Raw genomic sequence first — 24,934 nt, 5'->3', positions numbered from 1 at the left:
ATGTGTATAAGAGACAGTATATATATAGAGAGAGAGAGAGAGAGAGAGAGAGAGAGAGAGAAAAGTTTTAAAAATTCTAAGTTAAGGATCCAGATCAGTAGAATAACCTTACATTGTAATTACGTGGTCCATATGTATACAGTGGCTATAAACATTAAAATATTTTCTTAAAATAGTTAATACTTCTTTTCCAATTTTGGTTTCCCCATAAGACTCTGTGTTTTGAAAAGAATCATGGAGTCTACTTAACTGGGTCCGGGATGGTTGGGCTCCTTCACTATAAAATTTGATCCTTTCCCTACAAAGGAAGGGGGCAGGGCTGAGAGAATAAAAAAAAAAAAAAAAAAGAAAAAGAAAGAGAATCACAGAGTTGGAAAAAGAGACAACATTTTTTATAACATTATATATTTATTACATGTTCATTTTTGGCATCTTTTTCAACATACTTACCAACAACAGATGCTTAATAATAAAGAAGGAAAAAGTCTGAATCAATACCTGGATATGGCATCTGAATCTTCTCCATGCGGAAGCTTCTGAAGTTTCTTATCAACCAGATCCAATGAAATAACTGGTGTCTACATAAAAACGGGGATTCCCAAATACTTAATGTGATTTTTTCCCTAGCTAAGAATTCAACATAGAAAAAAAAAATCTTTATTTTCAACCAATGGTAGAGTAAGAGGAAACTACAGATGGGAAGAGGGGGTGGGTGATAGAAGGCCTCTGAATTATAAAGGGTATGAATACTTGAACATTTTTTTTAGCATTCTTAAAATATAATTTACTGTGTTCATGTATTTGCTATATTTGAAACTAGCTTAGTGAAATGTTATCATCATTAGTGAAATGTTCGCCCATAATAAAAATGATTTGTACTTCCATAATAGCACTTGTCTAAATAACCTTACATTGTAATTACATGGTCCATATATATACAGTGGCTCTGAACATTAAAACATTTTCTTAAAATAGTTATTCTTCTTTTCCAATTTTGGTTTCCTCAAAGGTAATCCCAGACTACAACACATATCTAGCAAAATAATCCCTCAGCTAATATTGTTACAGAGGGCATACCCCAGCTCTTCCAGGGTTGAAGCTCATATACAGACAGCCCTTCATCATAGCTCCCAGGTGGCTACTTGTCTGGCCACTTTCTAGTCATGAAGCTGTCCCCATTATTTCATCATGTCTCTCAATAAAAACTGAGTGATTGCTATGAGCTAGGTGCTATTTCAGGTGCCAAGTAAGTAGATCAAATTCTTAAAGTTATAGTCTCAATGGACAGAATGACAATTTAAAAAATACATTGGGCCAGATGTGGCTAAGCAAAGGAGGCAGACCACTCTTTTAGATAATTAGGGCTTCCTTTTTTTTTAATACATTTTTTTAGTTGTAGATGGACACAATATCTTTATTTACTTTTATGTGGTGCTGAGGATCAAACTCAATGCCTCAAGCATGAGGGGCAAGTGCTTTACCACTGAGCCACAACCCCAGCCCATAGGGCTTCCATCTTTCTGAGGGGTAATATTTTGAGCAGAGATCTGAACAGCTGTGAAGAAATAAGCCCAGAAAGATTTGGAAGACAAATGTTCCAGACACTAGACAGCCCAGATAAAGCCCTATAACAGAAACAAGCTTAGCATGCTTGAGAACCTCTATATAAATACTCTTAATTCAGCCTCCCTGAAATACCTCAGCCTCTTATCTCTGGAAACCACTCATGAGAGCCCTTTTCCCTGCTTCCTGGATCCTACACCCCCTCCTCCTCCAGACCAAGTTAAGTTCCTTTTCTCCCTTTGTGGTCTGCTACAAAATTTTAACTAATATGTTTTTTATGACATTAGTACTTGTAACATGAGTGGGAGGTGGGAAAATGGAAAAAAAATGCTTTCTAACTTCTGTGACATATGAAGGAAAGAAGGAAATTCATTTAGAGGAAAAGGATAAGAGTGGTAAAGAAGAAGAAGGAGAGGAATTGTTCTTTCTAAATTCCTAATTGGAATCTGGGACCCACCCTGCAGGTAAATTATATATGAAAATTTTGGTTAATGGGAGACTCTATTACATACTTAGGATTACCTTTTTCACTTAAGTAATGAAAGCTTTATTTATTGTTTGACAGAACTGCTACAGAATTTGAATGAGTATATTTCTTTATAATTTTTAAGCAAAAAAAAATGGAAGGAGCAATTCCATATAGAAACAGGATTCATTGCAGTATATTTGAACCTGGACATGGCATAATTTGGTAGATTTAATTCCTAAGTACTTCCCCATGCCATTCCTTTCTCCCTCCCTCTAAATCCCGAAATTCTTTACAGATGTTAAGGAGAAATAACACCACTGAAAGTACTGTCTGGTACTGAAAATAGTAGTGAGGCTAAAAGCAATTTTTTTTTTCCTAGAATGTTTTAAAGTATATTAAGAATCTAACCGGGGCTGGGGTTGTGGCTCAGCGGTAGAGCGCTCGCCTCGCACGTGCGAGACCCTGGGTTCGATCCTCAGCACCTCATAAAAAAATAAAATAAAATAAAAAACAAGTGAAATAAAGGTGTTCTGTCTAACTACAACTAAAAAATAAATATTTTAAAAAAGAATCTAACCGTATTTTACTGGCTCTACTGCTGCCCTCTGTTTTAAGTCATCACATCTCTTGCTCATATTATTTCAGTCTCCTAAAAGGTGTTCTTACTTTTGCCCTTGCTCCTCTATAATCTATTCTCAACACAAAAGCCAGAGTTATCTTTATAAATGTTAGTCAAATCTTACCATTGCTTTGCTCAAATTCTCCAATAATCTTCTGTCTTATTCCAAAGAGAACCAGCCTCCATTAGCCTGTGAGGGCCTTACTGTGATCTGTGTACCCATCACCACATCTCTCATCTCATCTTATATCTCTCCCCTCTATTCACCATTTCATTGCTGTTCTGAACACCAAAGTGTGCATGACACCATGGCCCCTCCTCTGGAAGCCATTCTCCCAGCCCAAACACACTTCTTCTCTCCCCAACCACTTGGTTGACTCTCTTTACCCTTCCAGTTTTTGCTCAGATCTCCTTCTCTAAGTGAGTCCAAACTTGGCCATCAGGTTTAATACTGAAAACACCTGCCCATCCCTGTCCTATCCTCTCCATAAATCCCTTTAACTTGCTCTTTATTTCCTAGGTATTTTCACCTTCTACCAAACTATATGACTTGATGATTTATTTGTATATAACTTAGTTTGTCTTCCTCCTCTTGGATATAAGCTCCCCAAGGTCTTGGATCTTCGTGTTTTGTTTGCTGATATATTTTAAGCACTTAGAACAGTGTATAGTAACAGCATATAGTAACACACAAGAAATGGGTTGAATAAATTAATCATTATACTTGCAAATACTGAAACTGTTTTAAGTTAGTTTCCTTCTTCTTAGCAAGTGTGGGGAGACAGTATTCCTTCAGATTTTGCACATTATAAGTACTCAGTAAATTGCTTATTTTTAAAAAAATTTTTTTAGTTGTACATAAAACAGTACCTTTGTTTATTTATTTATGTGGTGCTGAGGATTGAACCCAGTGCCTCACACATGCAAGGTAAGCGCTCTACCACTGAGCCACAACTGTTATTGCAATTTTTGTCATCTGTTTTTTTACAACTTGTAGGCATCAGATTCTGATGCAAAGTAGGTAGCCATTGTAATTCTTCTCGAATGTTGGGCAACAACAATGTTAGAATTGTATTGCTTCTGTTCTTTTCTCATTTTCTGTTATGTGTGTTACAAGACAACAAAATATGGGAGAAAAATTATAGAGCAGAGTACTTAATAGTAGATTAAAATGCTATGGTGCTAGTGACTTAGGAGGCTTGAGGCCCGAGGATCTCAAATTGAAGGCCAGCCTTAGAAATTTTGTGAGACTCTAAGAAATTTAGTGAGATCCTGTCTCAAAATTAAAAATAAAAAGTGCTGGGGATATAGCTCAATGGTAAAGTGCCCCTGGGTTCAAACCCAAGTATTAAAAAAAATGCTATGGTGCTATATTTGATTCACATTAAAAAAAACATTTCTTAGTTATTTATTGATGTTCCTTTATTTTATTTTGCTTATTTATATGCGGTGCTGGGAATTGAACGCAGTGCCTCACGTGTACAAGGCAAGCACTCTACTGTTGAGCTACAACTCCAGCCCCTGATTCACATTTTTTAAATAGCTTTATTTTGTTTATTTAGTTTTTTTTTTTTTTTAATGTGATGCTGGGGAATGAACCCAGTGCCTCCTCACGCATGGTAGGCAAGTACTCTACCACTGAACTACAACCCCAGCCCCGATTTACATTTTTTCCACTTAAAATTTTTTAAATTATAAAACATTTCAAATACACAGGAAATTATATAATATAATATGCAGTGTAATTACTCCTAGCATTATCAAAGAGTATTGTGTGTGCAACATGAAATTATATGGCTATATACATAGCTAAAAAGTCATATAATGTCATTTAACTTTTATTTTGCTAAAGGGTCACCAAATTAATACATCAGAAATTAGTATCTCTAGGTACTTCGGTTCTCTAATTCTTATACTACCTAAATAAAAATACATGTTTCTTATAACATCTCTGTGATATTGTATCTTAGATATGTCCTACACTATGTTAGTTGCATTTGCTAGTACAGTTACAGGGCAGGCAATAGAAATGAAATGAAAAGAAAAAGACTCCAGGAAGTACCTTGATACCATAAAAGAAAAATTATTAAAATGTAATTATCATATAATACACATTTTCTATTTCAGATTATATATTTTTCAATGTTTTGTTATGCAAAATTACAGTTAAAGCATCCTCTCTTACCTAAAAGTTGAAAAATTCCTAAATGTATATCAACATACTCATCAATTAATAGGCAATCTCTCTCTCTTGATTATAATATTTAACTATGCCAGTAAAGAGTATCTCTTTTGGAATAGTTAATCTTGGCTCATCATTTCTGCTTTGAATCAACTGCTGCCTAACTGTAAATATGAACTGGTCAGGAAAATATTCCAAACATACAACTGTTGCATTAAGTCAGTTAACAATTGTAAAGGGAAAATGCAAAACACAATAAATTGATGGTTAACATTTGTATTTAACTAAAGCACTGTTTGATAAAACACAATAAAATCTAGTTTATTTTTAAACCCAAAGAAGTAAACTTTTTTCTGAGAGAATTTTTTCAATAAATTTTGCTGTAGAAACGAAGAACTGAATGTGTGTTTGTGTGTGGGAATGGATCTTTTCCTCACCAAATACCAACACACTTTGTGTACCTTTATATTCTAGAAGTTAAAAAAATATTTTGGCCACCTTTTTATTATTTCCAATTTTGTTAAGAGTTCATCTGTTCCATTCCATTAGTGGTTCCCTTTCCGTTTCCTGTCCAATAATGAGATGCATATTGTTCTATTATTATTTGAAACTAAGACATAGGTTGAATATCCTTTATTGAAAGTGTTTGGAATCAGAATACTTCAGATTGGGGGAGTTTTTCAGATTTGGGGATATTTGCATAGATTATTAGAATGTTGTCAAGCTCAGGTCTCCAAAGTTTCAGAGTTTGGAACACTGTAGATTTTCAATTAGGGATTCTCAACATGTAGCAAATATTTCCCCAAACCGGATGCACTATTTATTCTACAACACATTGTTTTCCTTTTATTACCTTCCTACCCCATAAGATAAAAATTTAGGATCCTATTACTCCTCCCAACACACACCCCTCAGACACTCCTTTGGAAGGCCTTTAATCCCCCCTTCACATCTGCCGCTCTCCCAAATCTGCCCTCCTATTGCTGAGACAGGTTGCTATTTACTATAATTTCCCTTAATGGTATACCACCCTTTTTATTTTATTTTATGTTTGGTACTGGAGATTAAACTCAGAGGCACTTAACCACTGAGCCACATCCCCAACCCTTTTTTTTTTATGTTTTATTTAGAGATAGGGTTTGTTAAGTTGCTCAGGGCTTGTTAAGTTGCGGAGGCTGGCTTTGAACTTGTGGTCCTCCTGCTTCAGCTTCCCTAGCTGCTGTGATTAGAGGCGAGTGCCACCATACCTGGCCCCTTCTTTTTTTATTTCTTAACTTTTACTCATTCCCACACATTATTACCACATCCACTTGAGATTTGTGTGTGTGTGTGTGTGTGTGTGTGTAGGTGTGCATACAAAATGGGAGATAAGGGAAAACATAGGCGAGAGCAAAGATCAAGGTGTGTTGCCTACTAATGTTTATTTTCCTATACTGGGGTTCTTGTTATTTCTTTGTAGTCAAATTAAAGTATTTTCTCAAACATTTTCTTAGGATAGGGTTCTTGAGTGATAAACTATTTTTTTTCTTGTGGGTGCTAGGGTTCCTTGTGCATTCTAAGCAAGCACTCTTATCTCTGACATACATCCCCAGACCTATATGAATTCCTGATAATTCTTAAATATCCTTCCTTCATCCCTTCCTCCCTTCTCTTCTTTGTATTAAAGAATGGTGTATCTTGCCTAATATGTGTGATTCATTATCTTTTAGATCCAAGCATTGCAGGTGAAGAAACTATTGACAGTGGTTACTTTTCTCCTATAGATAACCTGTTCTTTATGCCTAGAAGCTTATGAAGGCAGATGGACTGCTGAAAATTTCCTGCAAAGGCACCTAAAGAAATCCTGTTTCTTCTTCAAGAAACTTGGAATGGAACCACCATTTGACCCCCTTATCCCATTCCTCGGCATATACCCAAAGGACTTAAAATCAGCATACTGTAATGACATGGCCACATGGATGTTTATAGAGGCTCAATTCACAATAGCTAAACTATGGAGCCAACCTAGGTGCCTTTCACCAGATGAATGGATAAAGAAACTGTGGTATATATACACAATGGAATATTTACTCAGCCATAAAGAAGAATGAAATGATGGCATTTGCCGGTAAATGGATGGAACTGGAAACTATCATACTAAGTGAAATAAACCAATCCCCAAAAACTAAAGGTCGATCCGGGCACAGTGGCACATGCCTGTAATCCCAGTGGCTCAGAGGCTGAGGCAGGAGGATTGAGAGTTCAAAGTCAGCCTCAGCAAAAGCTGATTGATTGGTGACACATGCCTATAATCCCAGCAATTTAGAGACTGAGGCAGAAGGATCACAAGTTTGAAACCAGCCCTAGAAATTTAGCAAGATCCTCAGCAAAACAAGACCCTTTCTCAAAATAAAATATATTTTATATATTTATATATATATGTGTGTATATACATATATATATATATATATATTTTTTTTTTTTTAAAGGGCTAGGGATGTAGTTCAGTGGTACAGTGCCACTGGATTCTATCCTCAGTTAAAACAACAACAACAACAACAAAATGCAGTATTAGGTTAATCTTAACTTGGGTTTCTGGTCATTCCTATTGTTAATTAAATTTTTCATCACTCTAACTACCAGATCATAATTAATGTTTTACCTTTCAATTAAACAAAATTATAAAAGCAATAACTATAGAAAATCTCTCGCAGAGCTCCCATGTCAGTGGCCTATGGACTATTTGGCCCATAGTCATGATTTTTTTTGGATATAAAAGTACTTTGAAAAAAATTAACTTGTATTGAAATGGGAGATTTCATGTGAGATTCTAGTTTTAAGTGTCTTTTTTCTAAATCATAAAATCTCATAGTATTGACCCTGAATTAATGGCAACCAAAATCATGTGGTACAGATTAAGGCCACCCCATTTTGACTGGCATTTATTTCCACTTCACTACAAGCCCCACCACTCTCTATTGTATCCTAAGTACTGAAACTGTATTAGCTGCTAGTTTCATAGTATTTTCCAGTTATAGGTAATAACCTATTTCCCAGTGTTTATCTGTCTTAAGTAGGAAAAGGAAAAATAGCTTGAAAGGGCAATTTTTTCAAGAAAAAATACAGTATTTTCCTACATATCTGATAATTAATTATTGGTTCTCTGAACTGCCTGGATCCTAAGGGCATCTGGTTTGCTACTTCTCAATTACTGGTCAACTATAAGGTAAATTAACATTTTTTAGTACATACTTGAGATCATGAGTAGCCTCTAATCAGCTGGGCAGTAACCACCTTTGGGCAGGGCACTGAACCAGGTGCAAGGAAAAGATACATAGCAAATAGTGGGCATTACACAGCTACACCCTAAGTAAGGAGGCAAGGTTACCACATATGAAAAGAGTGAAGCAACATCTTACTAAGTCATCAATTAGTACAAATAGATATGAAATTGCCTGAAAGTAGAAAATGAATTCAATTATAAGAACACTGAACATTCATTCAACAAATATTTATTGAGACCTGTTTTGGGTTAGGCATTGTTCTAGATGGCAGGGATATAGAGATAACCAAAACAGGCAACTATAAAATGAGAACAGAATGCCATGATAAAGGAAATACTGAGAATTTAAGTGTGCTTTTAGATATCAATGGGAAGGTTGGAGGATAAATTTGAAGCTATTTTCTAATAAATAAAACCAAACAAAAATATAAAAGATGGTGGACAATTAGAAAAAAAATTACAAGAACTGGAGAACTAGTTAAGAAGATCCAATATCTAAATAGGAGATTAGAATTAAAATAGAGAAGGCATAATTGGAGGAAATGGAGAAAATCATCAATCATAATCCAAGGAAATTTCTAGAGGGAAACAGCCCAGTGGGTGAAAACATATTTACCTTAGAACACATTACTTTTGAATTTCAGGAAGCTAGGGATAGGGAAGAGACCCTGTGAGCTTCAGGAGTGAAGGTAGGGAAAAGATCACATTTAAAAATCACTAATAAGGGACTGCAGTTGTGGCTCAGTGGTAGGGCGCTTGCCTACCATGTCTGAGGGACTGGGTTTGATCCTGAGCACCACATAAAAATAAATAATATAAAAGTATTGCGTCCATATACAACCAAAATTTTTTTTTTAAATCCCTAATCAGAATGGCTTTAGACTTACTAACACCAACCCAAGAAGCAAGAAGATAAAGGGAAAATGTCCTAAAAATTCTTTGGAAATCATTTCCAACCTAGAATTCCAACTGTCAATCAAATAAGAGACTGGAATAAAGAAATTTTCAGAAATACAGATAAAAATTATCTTCTGTATATCCTTTTTTTTTTTTTTGTGAAACTGCTAGAAAATGTATGCCACCAAAACGAGGAGTAAACAATAAAAAGACACAGAAGACAGGAAGTAAGAGATCCAAGAGAGAGAGGCAAAGGTTGTGTTTGCTCTGAAGAGAGAAACTGTGCTTCAAACATAGCAGGTGACCAGTACAAAATGAACCACATCAGAAATCCAGTGGAAAGAATTTACCCCAAGAAGATGAAATTGACAAAATATGTCACATACCCGAATATTCCAATTGGTGTTTTAAATGTGGGAATTTGGAGCTGTAAATATATATGAATATAAAACAACTAAGCAAAACATAAAACAAAAAATTATTTGTTCTAAGAAAAACAAAATGTTGAGGTTGGGGCTGTGGCTCAGTGATAGAGTGCTTGCCCCACACGTGCAAGGCCCTGGGTTCAATCCTCAGAATCCACATAAAGATAAATAAATAAATAAATAAAATTATATACATAAAATGTTGTAAAAGAAAAGGAAGGAATCACAGCTTTCTCGCTCTATGGCTAAAATAATGTGAACAGAGTTTATTTTTCCAAAGTCATTTTCTAATTATATCAGGAAGATGGGGGGGGGGCGGTGAAGAGTGTTTTTGAGAGAGAGGAAAGGAAGAAAAAAGACCCAAATTCCTATTTTCCTTTGTAGAAAATTAACATGTGCCTAAAACTGAAAATTCATGAAGTAGCAATTAAGTATATTATTTAGAGATGAGTTTTAATTGGCTGCCTCTGAGGAAGGGGAATGGGTAAGAGGACAAGGGTGAAGAACTGCTATTATTTATTTATTTATTTTTGGAATGAAACTTGCCGGGCTATTTGAATACTTTACATTATGTGGAAGTATAACAAAAATGTTTAATAAAGCACAGCAAGGTGCCAGTTTTCATTCCCTTCTGTGTTCTTTCTTTTTTGTTAAATGTGATCTTTCTGATTCTTGGTTTCCTTACCTAAAATTGGGGATTCACCCGTCACTTTACACGTCTACTGCAAGATTATAGATAAATATAAAATGCATAACACATTGCTTAGCTCAGAAAAAAGATCAATAAGTAGAAATATTAATCCTTTCGTAATAAATTATATACAAGTTTACTTAGGAATTTCTAAAGGTACCTCATGCCCTCAAGGGAAATTGATGGGAAAAGTTATCTATTTTATTTTTTAGTGGTGCTGGGTATTAAACCCAGCATCTTGCACATGCTAGGCAAGCCTTCCACCACTGAGCTACATGTTCAGCCACAAAACTGTACTTTTGTTGCTTCCCCTTCTGCTTGTCTTCTAAATATTAGTTTTCCTAGAGTTTTCTTCTAGGAACTCTTCTCACTCTATATCCTTTCTTTGTGCATTCTGTATTTTTTCCTTATAATACCTATCTTAAATCTTGTTGATCAACAAAGCCTCTCCAGGGCACATATAAAGCTTGTCTTGCTTCTGTCATGATTTGACTAAATGGCATGAAGTGGGTAACCATTAAGGTGTCTGTATCCCTTCTGACTGTCCTAACTATGGAGCTCTTCTTTCCATTACTGTTGGCATTATAAAAAGGAAAACACAAGTAAATGAAGTAAATAGTAAAGAGTAAAGAGGAGTGGAACAACAGGTAGCCTAAGTTGGTTTGAGAAAGAGAAAGAACAGAGATGTCTTGGAGGTATTTATACAATGGACAAACGATATACTCATAAGATGGTCTTGGATTACAAATAATAAGGACTGGTACAACGACTCTGTTTTCTCTGGTAGCACATATGACAGCACTTCCAGGTAATCTTGTTATGATCACTGTGAAAAATAAACTATGTGTTGTCGAATCTATGCTGCTTCATCTGTCTTTTCTGATGCAATTACTATGTAGGAGAAAACTTTTACAGGCAAGAGAAACAGAGTCAACACATAAACACAGTAATGTTATTATATCTAAAAGGTCAGTTTTTGGAAACAGTAAAATATTAGTGGTTGCCAGGGATTAGAGGGAAGGGAGGAATGAGTAGGAGAAGAGGAGTTTTAGGGCCATGAAACTATTTTGTGTGACACTATAATAATGGATACATGTCATCATACATTGGTTTTAAAATATGGAATTTACAACATCAAGAGTGAACCCTAATGTGAACCATGGACCTTAGGTGATAATAATGTGTCAGTGTAGATTCACTGATTTTAACAAATGTACCACGGTAGTGCAGCATGCTGATAGTGGGAGGTCGTGTGTGAGTAGGTGCAAGGGTCGATGGGACCTCCGTGTACTTTTCACTTGAATTTTGCGGTGAAACTAAACTGGTTTTAAAGTCTATTTTTTTTTTTAAAAAAGAAGTCAGTTCTTTCTTACAAAATTCTGAAAAAAAATAGTACAAACTGAAGTTACCTTCTTTTGAAAGCTAGGGAACAGATTTGTTAACTGAGAAATCTGAAGGTAGAGCTGAATTCACACTCATTGCATGAATTTTTCCAATGATTTCCAACCTCATGTGCTAGAAGACGTGAAATATTTTTTATCTTTCATCTGTTAAAACAATGTGCACATTTTTAATACAAACAAGATCAAAATTTCAAATATACATTTTAATTAATTTATTAAATTTCTTTATAGGTTTCCTATTTCCAAAAAGCAGCTTACAACAAAAGATACAAATAATAATTTAGTAAAATACCACCAAAAGAGGACAAATTAGGATTCTAAATACAAAGAAAGCATATATGCTAATTCTAAGGTTAACATCCTTGCTATAATAAGAATAGAAGACTTCAGCTCTGAGTTTCCAGGGAAACTTGACCTTTATTATAAAGACTTTCACCTATCTTTCTTTCTTGTTGTAGATGGACACAATACCTTTGTTTTATTTATTTATTTATTTATTTTTATGTGGTGCTGAGTTTTGAATCCAGTGTCTTAAATGTGATAGGCAAGCGCTCTACTACTGAGCCTCAACCCCAGCACTATTTTTCAAAATTAGAAAGTGTATCCATTCTTCAGAGGACATGAAGTTTTTTTTTTCCCTAGTATAAAATCGAAAAATTTATGTGATGATGTCCTCCTCAACAGCTTTACAGCATATGCAGAAGTAGTTGAGTTTTTATCTGGCTATTTCTTTCATTACTTATATGTAAAAAAAAAAAAAAAAGAAAAAAGAAAAAAGAAAAAAAGAAACCAACAAAGTATAACATTCAGTTTTAGCTCAATGAAGACAGCTCTGCCAAGGTCTAACCACAATATTTTACAGTGTCTTAGTTAGCACTAACCACAAATGCTAAAGGATGTTTTGCTTTTATTTAATCTATTGACCCATTCTCATCATCCTATTTTCTTTTGCAAGAAACAAAATAATTTACTTTCTAGAAACCTATAAAGACTACTGTTGGAATCTTCAGATTCTAATTCCTTTTCAATTTTGAATAATTTCATTCCTATTGACTCGCTCTATGGTTCATTAGTACCTGGCAAAGATGAGAGATATCATTGCTACTTTAAGCACATATTTTGTGTAAGATGATTTAATACTACATCAACAGCATCAAAACAAGTAAAGCAATCTTTGAATGTTCATAAGTGCTGCCTCCTTGTTTGATTTCTATGTGGATATGAAGGGAGTGAATAATACTCCTGTAGCTGAGTAGCTTAAAAAAACCCCAGAGAATCCTGGAAAAAATATGTTTCTGACAAATTAATTAAATTAATTTGGTACTGGGCATTGAACTCAGGATGCTCTACCCCTAGCCTAAGCCCCTTTATATTTTTCATTCTGAGACAGGGTCTCACTAGATTTTCTAGGTTGGCCTCAAACTTGTGATCCTCCTGCTTCAGTCTCCCAGGTGTGCAGCACCACACATGACCCTAACAAATTTAAATTACTCAAAAAGAAGTTTTTCAGGGCTGGGGATGTGGCTCAAGTGGTAGAGTGCTCCCCTGGCATGCGTGCGGCCCGGGTTCGATCCTCAGCACCACATACAAACAAAGATGTTGTGTCCGCCAAGAACTAAAAAATAAATATTAAAATTCTCTCTCCCTCTCTCTCTCTCTTTAAAAAAAAAAGAAGTTTTTCAGTTTTAACAACTTAGTTTTTTTTTGTGGGGGCGGGGTACTGGGGATTGAACTCAGGGACACTCAACCACTGAGCCATATCCCCAGCCCTATTTTGTATTTATTTAGAGACAGGGTCTCACTGAGTTTCTAAGCACCTTGCTTTTGCTGAAGCTGGCTTTGAACTTGTAATCCTCCTGCCTCAGCCTCCCAAGTTGCTAGGATTACAGGCGTGCACCACCATGCCCAGCTAACAACTTAGTTTTTATCTAAACTAAATTTTTTATGGCATATCTGCTGCTAATGGCTTTAAGTTTCATCTCCCATCTTATGCAAACTACAATGTATTAACTATAAGTTTCACCACATTCGTCTGTCAATAATGAGTAAATCTAGGAACTTAATTTAATGACATGAAATATATTATTGTGTAAGCTAATGTAAATGAATACAGTATTTTTTGTCTTTATTTATTTATTTTAAAATATTTATTTTTTTAGGTATAGGTGGACACAATATCTTTATTTTATTTTTATGTGGTGCTGAGGATTGAACCCAGTATCTCACACGTGTGAGGCAGGCACTCTACCATTGAGCTACAGCCCTAGCCTGCTAATATACTTTTAACATTAAATGATTAGCTACTAACTATACCTTGAAGAACATTACTTTAGAATACATTTAAAAGGAAAGCGGATACATTCAAGTCTTGATTATTATGGCGCTGTGGTCTCACCAGGGGCTTTGCTTTTTCTTTCTTCTTTTTGCCTTTTTGACCAATGACAAGCTGTTTCTCAAAGAGAATCTGGGGCAAGGAACTGAATAAAATCAATTTGTCAACTTTATTTATTTATTCATTTTGGTACCTGAGATTGAACCCAGGGGTGCTTAATTAACCACTGAGCCACATCCCTAGCCCTTTTAAATATTTTATTTAGAGACAGGTATGGCTGAGTTGCTTAAGGCCTGCTTAAGTTGTTAAAGTGGACCTTGAACACATGATCCTCCTATCTCAACCTCCTGAGCCTTTGGGGTTATAGGTTTGCACCACCATGCCCAGCTCTCTCTTTTTTCCTACATACATGACAGTCAAGTGTATTCTGATATATTATAATATATGGAATATAACTTGTTCTAATTAGGATCCTGGTCTTGTGGTTATACATGAATACTGGTGGTGTATTCATATATGAACATAGGAAAGCTATGTCTGATTCATTCTTCTATCTTATGTCAACTATTCTTGTTTTAAAAAATTGCTAAGAAATGTCGAGAGCTGTGGTACATGCCTGTAAGCCCCGGCTCCAGAGGCTAAGACAGGAGGATAGCAAGTGCAAAGCCTGCCTCAGCAATGGCAAGGTGCTAATAAGCAACTCAGTGAGACCCTGTCTCTAAATAAAATACAAAATAGGGCTGGGGATGTGGCTCAGTGGTTGAGTGCTCCTGAGTTCAACCTCGGTACCCCCCCCAAAAAAATTGCTGAGAAATAATGAAAACCTGTAAATTAAAATGTCCATCACCAGGAAAATAATTAAATAAATTATGGCATAGCCTTACTATTGAATAGTAGGATGAAACAAAACTAAGTTTATGTCAGGAAAAGACCTCATTAAATATGAAAAAAACCCCAAAACAAAATAAAACAAAAACCATGAACTAAGCAGAATAATTTCTAAACTATGATCCTAAAACCTACACACAAATAGAAAGATCTGGAAGGATAATCTTCAAACTAGTAACTTTAGGGTAATAGTATTGTAATGTAGTTAATGAAAGTGGTTGTTCACTTTTCGGAAATTTTATAATGTGCATATGTAATTTTTATTTTTTAATTAATTGAAGACTGTAAAAACTGTTTATTGGGATATAATTCATATAGCACAAAAATTCTGTTTTTTTTTTTTTTTTTGCAATGGTGGGTATAAAATCTGGGCCATGAACGTGAAGCACTCTACCACTGAGATAACCCCCAGCCCAAATTACCCTTTTGCTGTGTATGATCCAGTGTTTTGTAGTAGATTCACAACATTATACAATCATTATTATTATCTAATTCCAGATTATTTCATTACTATGAGAGATACAGTTAGCAGTCATTCCCCATTCTTCCCTACCCTAGTAAAATTTTAATTGAAAAATCTTAAGAAAAAGAATAAATTGAAATATCTGGAACATTGTTCCTAGATATTTTTTGGGATGCAATCTAATAATTTAAGCTCTCTTCTCCCTTGACTAACTGGAAACAGTATGCTTGGTCTTACAAAGTAATGTTTTTGACAATATGAGAGAAATAAAATTTCATCACCTTCAAATTATTTTTGTCAAGGAAGTCGTCCCTCTGTTCATCCTAGGAAGCTTGGTCAGGAGAGGCAGAGGTCAGAGGGAGGGTGGTACCCAATGGCTTGCAGGAGAAAGGGAGGTTATTTCTCTGAGCTTTTGTTCCTCAAAGAAATCTGGGAAAGAACGGAATGAAACTAATCATTTTGTCTGTAAGATGTTCTTGTTTAAAAAGTCTGTTGAGGCATAACAAAAAACTGTAAGTAATCTACCTCTCTTTTATTAAATAAGTAGGCAAGATACTTAAGCGTAACCTAGGGAACAGCAGCATTGCTGTCATTTGGAAATCAGAAACGCAGAACATCCGACCCTTCAACTGAATCAGAATCCGCATTTAAAAAGGTTTCCAGGTAATTCATATGCATGTTTGAGAAGCGCTGCTTTCCTGGACCCTCCAAGAGCATTTTACGAAAATAACCTCGAAAAGGATAAGTCTGGGGTCTGGGTCCTAGGCTTGGGAAGGCAGGTAGCCCAGGAAGGGGTGGGTCTAGGAAAGGGGCGGAATCCCAGAACCGGGTCTCTGCTCCCCTCACCTGCTTGCTATCCGCTACTATCACTGTACATTTGGTTAGGATGTATGGGACTACATGTCCTGCCAGTCTTCCTTTTTCCGGCATTAGCCACCTTTAAGGCTCACGAAACTCGGCCGGCTCCGCTAGGGCCCAGAGGACTACGGAACCGCGGAGTTAAAATTACCGCCGTAATCTTGCGCACCTGCTCCTCCTCCGGTTCTATAGCACCGCCCCCACCTGACTCTTGGGGCGGAGGGAAGCCCAGGTCCCGCCCCTTCCCAGACAACCGGAAGTGACGTCATGCCCGGGCCGGCAGGTCTTTCGGTCTTCTTTCCCCTCCCATACTCTTCTTCCCCGGTCCCTTCCCTCCCTTCCCCCTTTCCTCCTCCCGCTGCAGCCTTTACGGCCACTGGGTTGGCGGAGACTATGGAGTAAGCGGACGGCAGCGGCCAGTCGCGGAGGCCGAGCAGGAATAGCCAGAGCGCCTTTGGGGGGGCGGGGGGAACGCGCCCCAGCACCGCCCCTCCCGGGCGGAGAGCCGAGAGCTGAGAGGTAAGTGCCCGGCTGCGGACACCGGGCGAGCTCCCTCTATGGTCGCTCTCTCACCTGGGCCTCCAGTGGGAGAAAAGGGAATGGGGAAGGACCCGTGCGCAGGTTAGGCCACCAGGGGCCACCGTGGTGGTGACTGTTGCCTAGTGACGGGCTGCAGGCCGCGCCGGCCGGGCGGTGGGCGCCTAAGAGAAGACTGGCTGGGCTAGCGGCAACCTGGAGGGAGCGGATCCGAGAGGCCCGAGTCCGCCGAAGAGGCCTTAAGGCTACGGGTGACTCGGGATCGGAGTGGTCTCTCGGGAGGGAGACTCGTCCGCGCCAGCGCGGGAGCTCGGGTTTCGGTGGTGGAGATCTTGGTACCCTTTTGGGAAACAGGACACTACTCCGGAACTGGGTGAGACAGCTCCCCTCGGTTCTGAGGTCCGGCTCCTGTAACCTGGTTCACCTACCAGGGCCTTACTCTCCCGGTCTCCTTCTCTGACAGTATCCTGTAGTTCTTGAATGGATGGTTATTGTGTGTGAGGTGGGTGGGGCAGATGTTTTGTTAAGACTAAAACCCACCCGGTCGGTGGTTTCTGAACTTTTGTTTTTCTAAGTGAGAGAAAAAGATGAAGATTTAGACCTATAAAGCTTGCAAAACTTCTTGGGATTCTACCGCATATCTGTGATGAGTAATTAAACACCCACTGTTATCAAATCTACTTCTCTATAGGCTTGATGAGCCGCCAGACTCACTGGACTTTAAAGTGCCATGTCAGTAGTGACTTAAAAGTTGCCAGCTAATATTTTTTGCCCATCAAATTCAGGAACTGTTTGTATGATGACACTTTAAAAATGTTAGTTTCAGGAACTATTTGTATGATGACACTTAAAAAGTGTTAGTTTTCTAAATTGCGTGTCTCTGTTCTGAAAAATTGATAGTTTAACCAAAATACTTCAAACTGGGGCTGGGGATGTGGCTCAAGCGGTAGCGCGCTCGCCTGGCATGCATGCGGCCAGGGTTCCATCCTCAGCACCACATACAAACAATGATGTTGTGTCCGCCAAAAAAAAAAACTGAAAAATAAATATAAAAAAAAAAATACTTCAAACTAGCCTGACATAAAACCTACTCATGTTCTGGTGGCTTGAAAGTCACGTTTTTGAATATTCCTTTTGGACTTTGTAAGCCTTTTTCTTCTTTTCTTTTTCAAATATTTTTTTTAGCTGCAGATGGACACAATACCTTTATTTTATTTGTTTACTTTTGTGTGGCGTGGGGGATCAAACCCGAGCCACAACCCCTTCCTCAGATGTGTGTAAAGGAATGGAACTGAAAGTAAGATATGGGTCTTCATTCTGTTCAGATCTACTTTACACTTGCAGAAACCTATACTTTTGTCTCTAAGATTGATAGACACCCCCCAAAATAAATACAGGCACCTTGTTCTTCCATATAATGAAATATTTCTATACAAATCAACTCTATATTTGAGAATAAAAAACTCAGATTCACATTTGAAATTCATGATCTGCCCCTTCAAGAAAAAACAATAGGTCCATTTGTTGTGTTTCCAACCCATTATATAGGAGTTGATTTTTGATATTTCTTTTCTCATGTCTCATGGTCTCATGAAATCCTGTTTATTTTGTCACTTTAGTACCTCTTGATTCAAGAGAGATCTTCAACTCTCATTTTCTAGTTTCAGCCACCATTATCATCTCTCCTCTGAGCTGCTTTATTAACTTCCTGCATCTACTTTGGCCACCTTTGTTTTTTTAACTTGCTAGACTGAGTATTTAAAAACATAGACCTAATCATATTGTATCTGTGTTTAAAATCCTTCAGTGGCTTCTCATTGTTTTTTTCCATAAACTGAAATGCCCTGTAAACCCCTTTAGTTGGCCTTCTGATTGCCTTTCTAACTTCATCTCCATGGTGCTTTCTGGCATTCCCTTTCTCCCTTGATTACCTTGTCCATCTTTCTTTCTTCGGATACATGGCATTTGGTTATACTTTGTGGAAACATCTCTGAGTCTGGAAATGCTTTTCCTTTCCTTTTCATCCAGTAACATCTGTTCATCATTGAGCTCACTTTAGGGAACACTTTGCTGATGAGGATAGATTGTCCTGATTATATGTTCTCAGGATACCATTTCAGAGTTGCCATATTAATTAATACTTAAATTAACTAGCTGTTCCTCATCTCCTGATACTGTGTAAATGCTTTGTAAATATTTTTTAAATGAATGAAATCATTGAATACTTACCGAATGTAAGCATTAGGAATTATTCTAAGTATTCTACATGCATTGGCATCTTCAGTCCTCAAAACAATCATTTGAGGTTTTGCGGTGCTCTACTACGAAGCTAACTCCCCAGCCCTATTGATTTTATCTTGAGGTAGTGTCTTGCTAAGTTGCTGAGACTGACCCCAAACTTATCCTCCTGCCTCAGCTTCCAACATAGCTGGGATTATAGCAATTTGCCACTATGCCCAGTTCTCCCCTACCCCCATTTTATAGAAATAGTGTAGCTAGGTGTGGACATGCCTGTAATCCCAGTGACTTGGGAGGCTGAGGCGGGAGGATCACAAGTTCGAGGCTAGCCTCAGCAATTTAGGTCCTAAGCAACTTAGTGAGACCCTGTCTCAAATAGAAAAATAAAAAGGGCTGGGATGTGGCTTAGTAGTAAAGTGCCTTTGAGTTAAAGGCCCAGTACCCCCTCACCCACATAAAATGTTAGGGCGGCTAGTTGATGGTCACAGCTCTGGTAAGTGTTAGAATTCGTATTTGAACTCAAGATTTTTTTGCTACTGAAGATTATGTCCTTAACCATACAACAATTCTCATGCTAGGCGGTTTATAATAATCCCCTGGGGGGCTTGGCCAAGCTATAAAAGGCCCTAACTGTATTTTTATAGATTCTGATTCCAGACATTTGGGATAGTACTTAGCCATATGTGGTTAAGCAAGTTATCCACATTATTTAGATATTCATCAGAATTTGAAAACTTTGTTTTAGATAGTACTTCACTGCTTTATGAATTTGTTTTTATACATTGTGCCACACTCTTTCAGATTTGGTGGTGCTAGGGATTGAACCTAGGCCCTTGTGCTTGTGAGGCAAGCACTGTATTGACTGAGCTATATCGCCAGCCCAGATTGGAGTTTTTTTTAAAGACTATATATATACTGAAATGACCTTATTTAGTTTAATTTCCTACCCAGTTATTTCTTTTTCCTCTCCTGTAGCTGAAGGGACTGAATAGTGGGAAGCTGCCACTGCTGCTGGTTTTTTTTCAATAATTCAAAGACTCTTGTAAAAACTATACCTCATTAATCACATAGACTGGAAGTACCAAAAAACTGGGATGTAATCTCAGCTCTTTTTTTTTTTTTTTTTGATGTTTTAAGTTTTTAATTGTCAACGAATCTTTATTTATTTATGTGTGGTGCTGAGCATCAAACCAGTGCCTTGCACATGCTTGGCAAGTGCTCTGCCACTGAGCTACAACCTTACTTGTTGTTCATCATAACTTGTTACTAATTTTATTTTGACTTTTCAAATTTTTATTTTTATTTTTTATGCTGAGAGTGGAACCCTGGTACGTACTAGGCAAGCACTCTCCATTGAACTATACCTTCAGCACTCAAGTTACTAAATTGTTGTTTTAGCATACATTGCTTTATAATTTCTCTGTTGCTATTTAAATCTCATTGTACAATAGTCATAAGATTATAACCAATAATGGAAACTACTTATTGTTTAAGTAGTTTTTAATTCATTTAATGTGGTTCTTTTCACCTTTAGTATGTACCCACTAATTTGTTGTATAGTTGTGTAATTCACTTTACATAGTAAGTCACTTCAGTTTTTTATGGTTTTTAAAAATCAACATTGTCTTCTGTAAGTACTCTGTTCTGGTTCAACTGATAATAAATTAGGTACTTTTTGTATTTATAAAGAGAATGATTATATTCAGCTTGTATAATCTTGGTTCTGAATAAGATTAAACATGACTTCTATTTAGGTCAAAGAAAACATTTTTTGAAAACTTTCTTTTAAAAAATCTTCTGGTAATCTTTGAATGCTTCTATGTGGAAACATATATTTCAAGAGTATATTTCAAAGTATTCATACTTTAGTTATAACAAGCAAGCATTTCCTTTAGGAATATGGTTACTATTTTTTCCCCCCAAATTTGAAAAGTATTTTACCAAAAGTATTTCATTTCATACAAATGTAATTGTAATTTAGAAGTGTTACATTTTATTTTATGAATATTTAACCAAATCAATGATTTTTTTTCATGATATTCTTTTATTTTCAAGCATTTACATATAAATCTCAGACCCTTGTGCCTCTTTACAGGTTGAAGCATACTATTTTGAGCTAATTTTGTATTCATGCAAATGTTCTTTCTAGTCAATATTATTATTTTGTGCTTGTTGATGGTCTAGCCAGCAATACAATTTCATTGTCAGATGTATTAAAGAAACCTTAATTTACCTTTTTTTTTTTTTTGTGTGTGTGTGTGTGTGTGTATGTGATACTGGGGATTGAATCCGGGGGCACTGTATCATTGAGTATATAGCCTTTTTATTTTATTTTTTTAGGTACTGGAGATTAAACCCAGGGGCATTTTACTACTGAGCTACATTCCCTGTCCTTGTGACTTTTTATGTTGAGACAGGATCTCTCTCACTAAGTTGTTGAGACTGGCCTTGAAATTGGGATCCTCTTCTTTGGCTTTCCAAGTATCTGGGATTACAGGCATGTGCTTCTGTGTTCAGTTTAAAGTAACCTTAGTATTTGTATTGCAGTATTTTCATCAAAAATGGAAGCTAATCCTGCTTTTTAATATTTTATTCTTGGGGAAGTAGGGATTCTTTGAGTTGTTATTTGAAAATCCATTTTTAAAGCATAAAATATAATTTTACCTATTTCTGCTATATCTAGAATTTCTGAACAGGCAGAACTGAAAAAATTTTCAATTCCTCTTCACTACCTGCCATCAGATGCTGTAATACTCAGCTTACTTTTTGAGGTACAGGTAAAACCTAGTGTTACAGCAGATTCTCCTATTGGGTCTACTGAAAGCCAGATAATGATTGAGCCAGATGGTAGAATGATACCATCATGGGATAATATGGAAACTACCCCATATCTTGTTTTGGCTGAAATTGAAGAGGTAGTTGAATTTCTTTCTTTCTTTTCTTTTCTTTTTTTTTTTTTTTTGGTACCAGGGATTGAACTCAGAGGCTCTCAACCACTGAGCCACATCCCCAGCCCTATTTTGTATTTTATTTAGAGACAGGGTCTCACTAATTGCTTAGCACCTCGCTCCTTGCTGAGGTGGCTGTCTCAGCCTCCTGAGCTGATGGGATCACAGGCATGTGCCACTGCACCTGGGGAGATAGTTAAATTTCAAGTGAATTCTATTAAGTATACAAGGAGAAATGGCTTAATGAGTAAACATTTCTGTCATTTATAACTTTTGAAAAGTGATCTTTATTAATCAAATGAAAATTTTTGAGAAAACATTTGTATTTCCTACTGTCCTTTATTTTCTTGCTTTACTTTCTAAACTATGTACATCATCTCTGAGTTATATATTAAAATTCTTTTCAGTCTTGAGGTATTCCCTGCCTCCACCCCTAGTATATCTTTTTTACTCCACTAGATGGGGTGATTAATCATCTTACTCATGCCTGAAACCCTGCTCCCCATGGTGATCTGGCTTTTCTAGTCTCCTTTGCCATACTTTCTTCTTTTTTCTCCAGGCATTATCTGAACTACTATGGTTTTGCCTTGTAGTTTTACTCCTACATTTCTTCCATTCTGTATCTACTCACTTTCATGCTCTATTCTTTATCTGTCTTTAAAAGCATTTCTTACATTATTGTTTTGGGGAAACATTCTACTTTTTCTCCTCTTTTTGCTCCTTTAACACTATATATTCTGTAGCATTTTATCTTTTCTGTAGGCTCATGCTACAGTTGTTTTACTTGTATGTTTTTTTCCCTCCTTAATGGTAGCTCCTTTGTAGTTTATTTTTTTCTTTACCTTCTTCAGTTTCTTACATATTATGTTAGGTACATAGAAGGTATCCAATAAAAATTATATCACCAGATGAGTTTCCATATCTATTCTCCACCTTGTGTACGTCCGTGTTTTTCTGTTTAGGTGATGGATAGACATTTCAAATTTGAATATCAACCATGAAAATATCCTTTGTTTTTCACAATGATGTAATCTTCTCTTCCATATCTTGGTACATGGTAACCCTCTTTCTGCAATATTATCCTCCTACTCTTTTTTTTTCTACCTGAAAACACTTATTTTTGAGTTTATCTTAATGTTCCTGTAGCATGATATATTCATGTCTCCAGTCACTGTTATAGTATCTGCCAGTCTAAGTCTGCCACTGGACTAAATGCCTAAAGAGCAGAAATGCTTCCATTTACGAGTTCCCAGTGTATAACAGTGTGCATGGTAATAGTATGTCAGGCAGAGTTAGAGGAATGGATAGGTAGGTTTTAAGTAGGATTTTGTATTCCTTCACCTTCCCATCAAAATCAGTAGAGATGTTCATAAAGAATAATTTGGTATAGCAAATAAATATTTTCATAATACCAATAGTAACATTTTTCTAATCACTTAAAAATGCAGCAATAAATTAAAAAGGGAAAGAGAATATTTCCACTTATAGTTCAAGTCTTCATAGAAAGAAGGAAGTTATACTTACATAAATATAATTACTGGAGAAAACAGGGTATAGACTAGTGCTGCCTTAGTCCAGTGGTTTTCAAAATTTTTGCTTGAAAAACATTGTACCTCTTCAACTGATTTTAGGCTAATGGCATTTGATATATTTTGTCAAGAACATAAATAGTTATAAAGGGTCTAATTTTTAGGTTGTATATTGTGATTGTGCATTATTATTAAAATCTTAGAATTGAGATATTGTCACTGAGATATATGGGACTTAAACATTTAATACTGTTGAGATCTATAGCCTTACTGATTTTTTTTTTTGTTGTTGTTGTTGTTGTTACTGAGAGAACTCTTGAAGTCTTCAATTAAAATTGTGGATTTCTATATTCTTTCAATTCTATCAGTTTCTGTTGCACTTATTTTGAAGGTCTCTCAATGCATGTGTATACATTTAAAATTGTTATGTTTTCTTGTTGAAAACATTTATCATTACAAAATATGTTTTATCTTTGAAGTCTATCCTGTTATTAATATATCCATTCCAGCTTGGTATATTACTTTTACATTTTTGGGGGGTGAGTATTGGGGAATGAACTTGGGCACTCAACCATTGAGCCACATCCCCAGCCCTATTTTGTATTTTATTTAGAAACAGGGTCTTACCACGTTGTGTAGCACCTCACTGTTGCTGAGGCTGGCTTTGAACCAGCGATCTTCCTGCCTCAGTCTCCCATACCGCTGGGATTTCAGACGTGCACCACTACATCCAGCTACTTTTACATTTTTTTACCTGCGTTTTTGTATTTTTTGTTTTTATACCTTTATTTATTTGTTTATATATGGTGCTGAGGATTGAACCCAGGGCTTTACTCATGCTAGGCGAGGGCTTACCACCAAGCCATAACCCCAGCCCTGCATTTTTGTATTTTTAAAGTGAATTTTTTATAAGCAGCATATAGTTAGATATGCTTGCTTTTTAAATCCAATTTGACAATCTGGGCCTTTTAATTAGAATTTTGACTAATTTATTTAAATGTTGTTATTGATGTGGTTGGATTTAAATTAGCCATCTTGCTGTGTATTCTCTGTTTGCCACACTTGCTTTTTTTGTTCCTTCCTCTATCCCTATTTCATTTTTTAAAATATTTTTTTAGTTATACATGGACACAATATCTTTATTTTGTTTATTTATTTTTATGTGATGCTGAGGATCGAACCCAGGTCTCTCACGTGTGAGGCGAGTGCTCTACCACTGAGCCACAACCCCAGTCCCTCCCTATTTCATTTTGTTATCTATTCTGTTTGCTTTAGGATTCTATTTTATCACCACTATTTACCTTTTACTTATGTTTGTTTATTACTTTAGTTGTTATTTTAAGGTTTATAATGTATATTTTTAATTTGCCACAGTGTGCCTTCAAATGTTATACTGCTTCTCATGAAATGCAAGAATCTTTCAAAAATATACTTTCATTTCTCTCATCCTTTATTTTAGTATATTTTTTCTACACAAACACAATGTTATACTTTTACTTTACATGATCTGCCATCATTTAAAGATAATTCTAACAGAAGTTTTTTTCATATGCCCTTATAATAATTTTTATTTTCAGTATCCTCCATTTCTTTTTTAGATCCAAATTTTTTTTTTAAAGAGAGGGGGGGG

At 36.3% G+C, this 24,934-nt stretch overlaps 2 protein-coding genes and 1 non-coding gene across 6 annotated transcripts in view; 1 reads left to right on the top strand and 2 right to left on the bottom strand.

Moving 5' to 3' along the window:
• Positions 1-18,889, bottom strand: part of Depdc4 (DEP domain containing 4) — a 24,086-nt gene extending 5,197 nt beyond the window's left edge. The window contains 15 exon segments of the mRNA XM_048808093.1: positions 502-578; positions 1,482-1,555; positions 3,640-3,720; positions 3,723-3,749; positions 4,837-4,900; positions 4,903-5,050; positions 12,436-12,477; positions 12,479-12,569; positions 12,572-12,617; positions 12,619-12,713; positions 12,716-12,767; positions 13,907-13,988; positions 16,145-16,293; positions 16,626-16,929; positions 18,819-18,889. Coding sequence (XP_048664050.1) covers positions 502-578; positions 1,482-1,555; positions 3,640-3,720; positions 3,723-3,749; positions 4,837-4,900; positions 4,903-5,050; positions 12,436-12,477; positions 12,479-12,569; positions 12,572-12,617; positions 12,619-12,713; positions 12,716-12,767; positions 13,907-13,988; positions 16,145-16,293; positions 16,626-16,929; positions 18,819-18,889 — 1,403 coding nt within the window.
• Scyl2 (SCY1 like pseudokinase 2) overlaps positions 16,311-24,934 on the top strand; it is a 63,104-nt gene continuing 54,480 nt past the window's right edge. Inside the window, exon 1 of one of the 4 annotated variants that reach the window (XM_048803288.1) lies at positions 16,311-16,571. The gene's annotated coding sequence lies outside the window, so the exon portion shown is untranslated. Of the gene's footprint in view, positions 16,572-16,599; positions 16,963-24,934 lie in introns of those variants that run through there. The other 3 variants (XM_048803269.1, XM_015482883.2, XM_048803278.1) reach the window with 3 other exon arrangements.
• Trnav-cac lies at positions 24,465-24,531 on the bottom strand. Its single transcript has one exon. It is a non-coding gene; the product is annotated as a tRNA-Val (tRNA).

This window comes from Marmota marmota, unplaced genomic scaffold, assembly GCF_001458135.2.
Source record: "Marmota marmota marmota unplaced genomic scaffold, marMar, whole genome shotgun sequence".
Taxonomy (NCBI): domain Eukaryota; kingdom Metazoa; phylum Chordata; class Mammalia; order Rodentia; family Sciuridae; genus Marmota; species Marmota marmota.
This window is presented reverse-complemented; position numbering and strand designations above follow the sequence as displayed.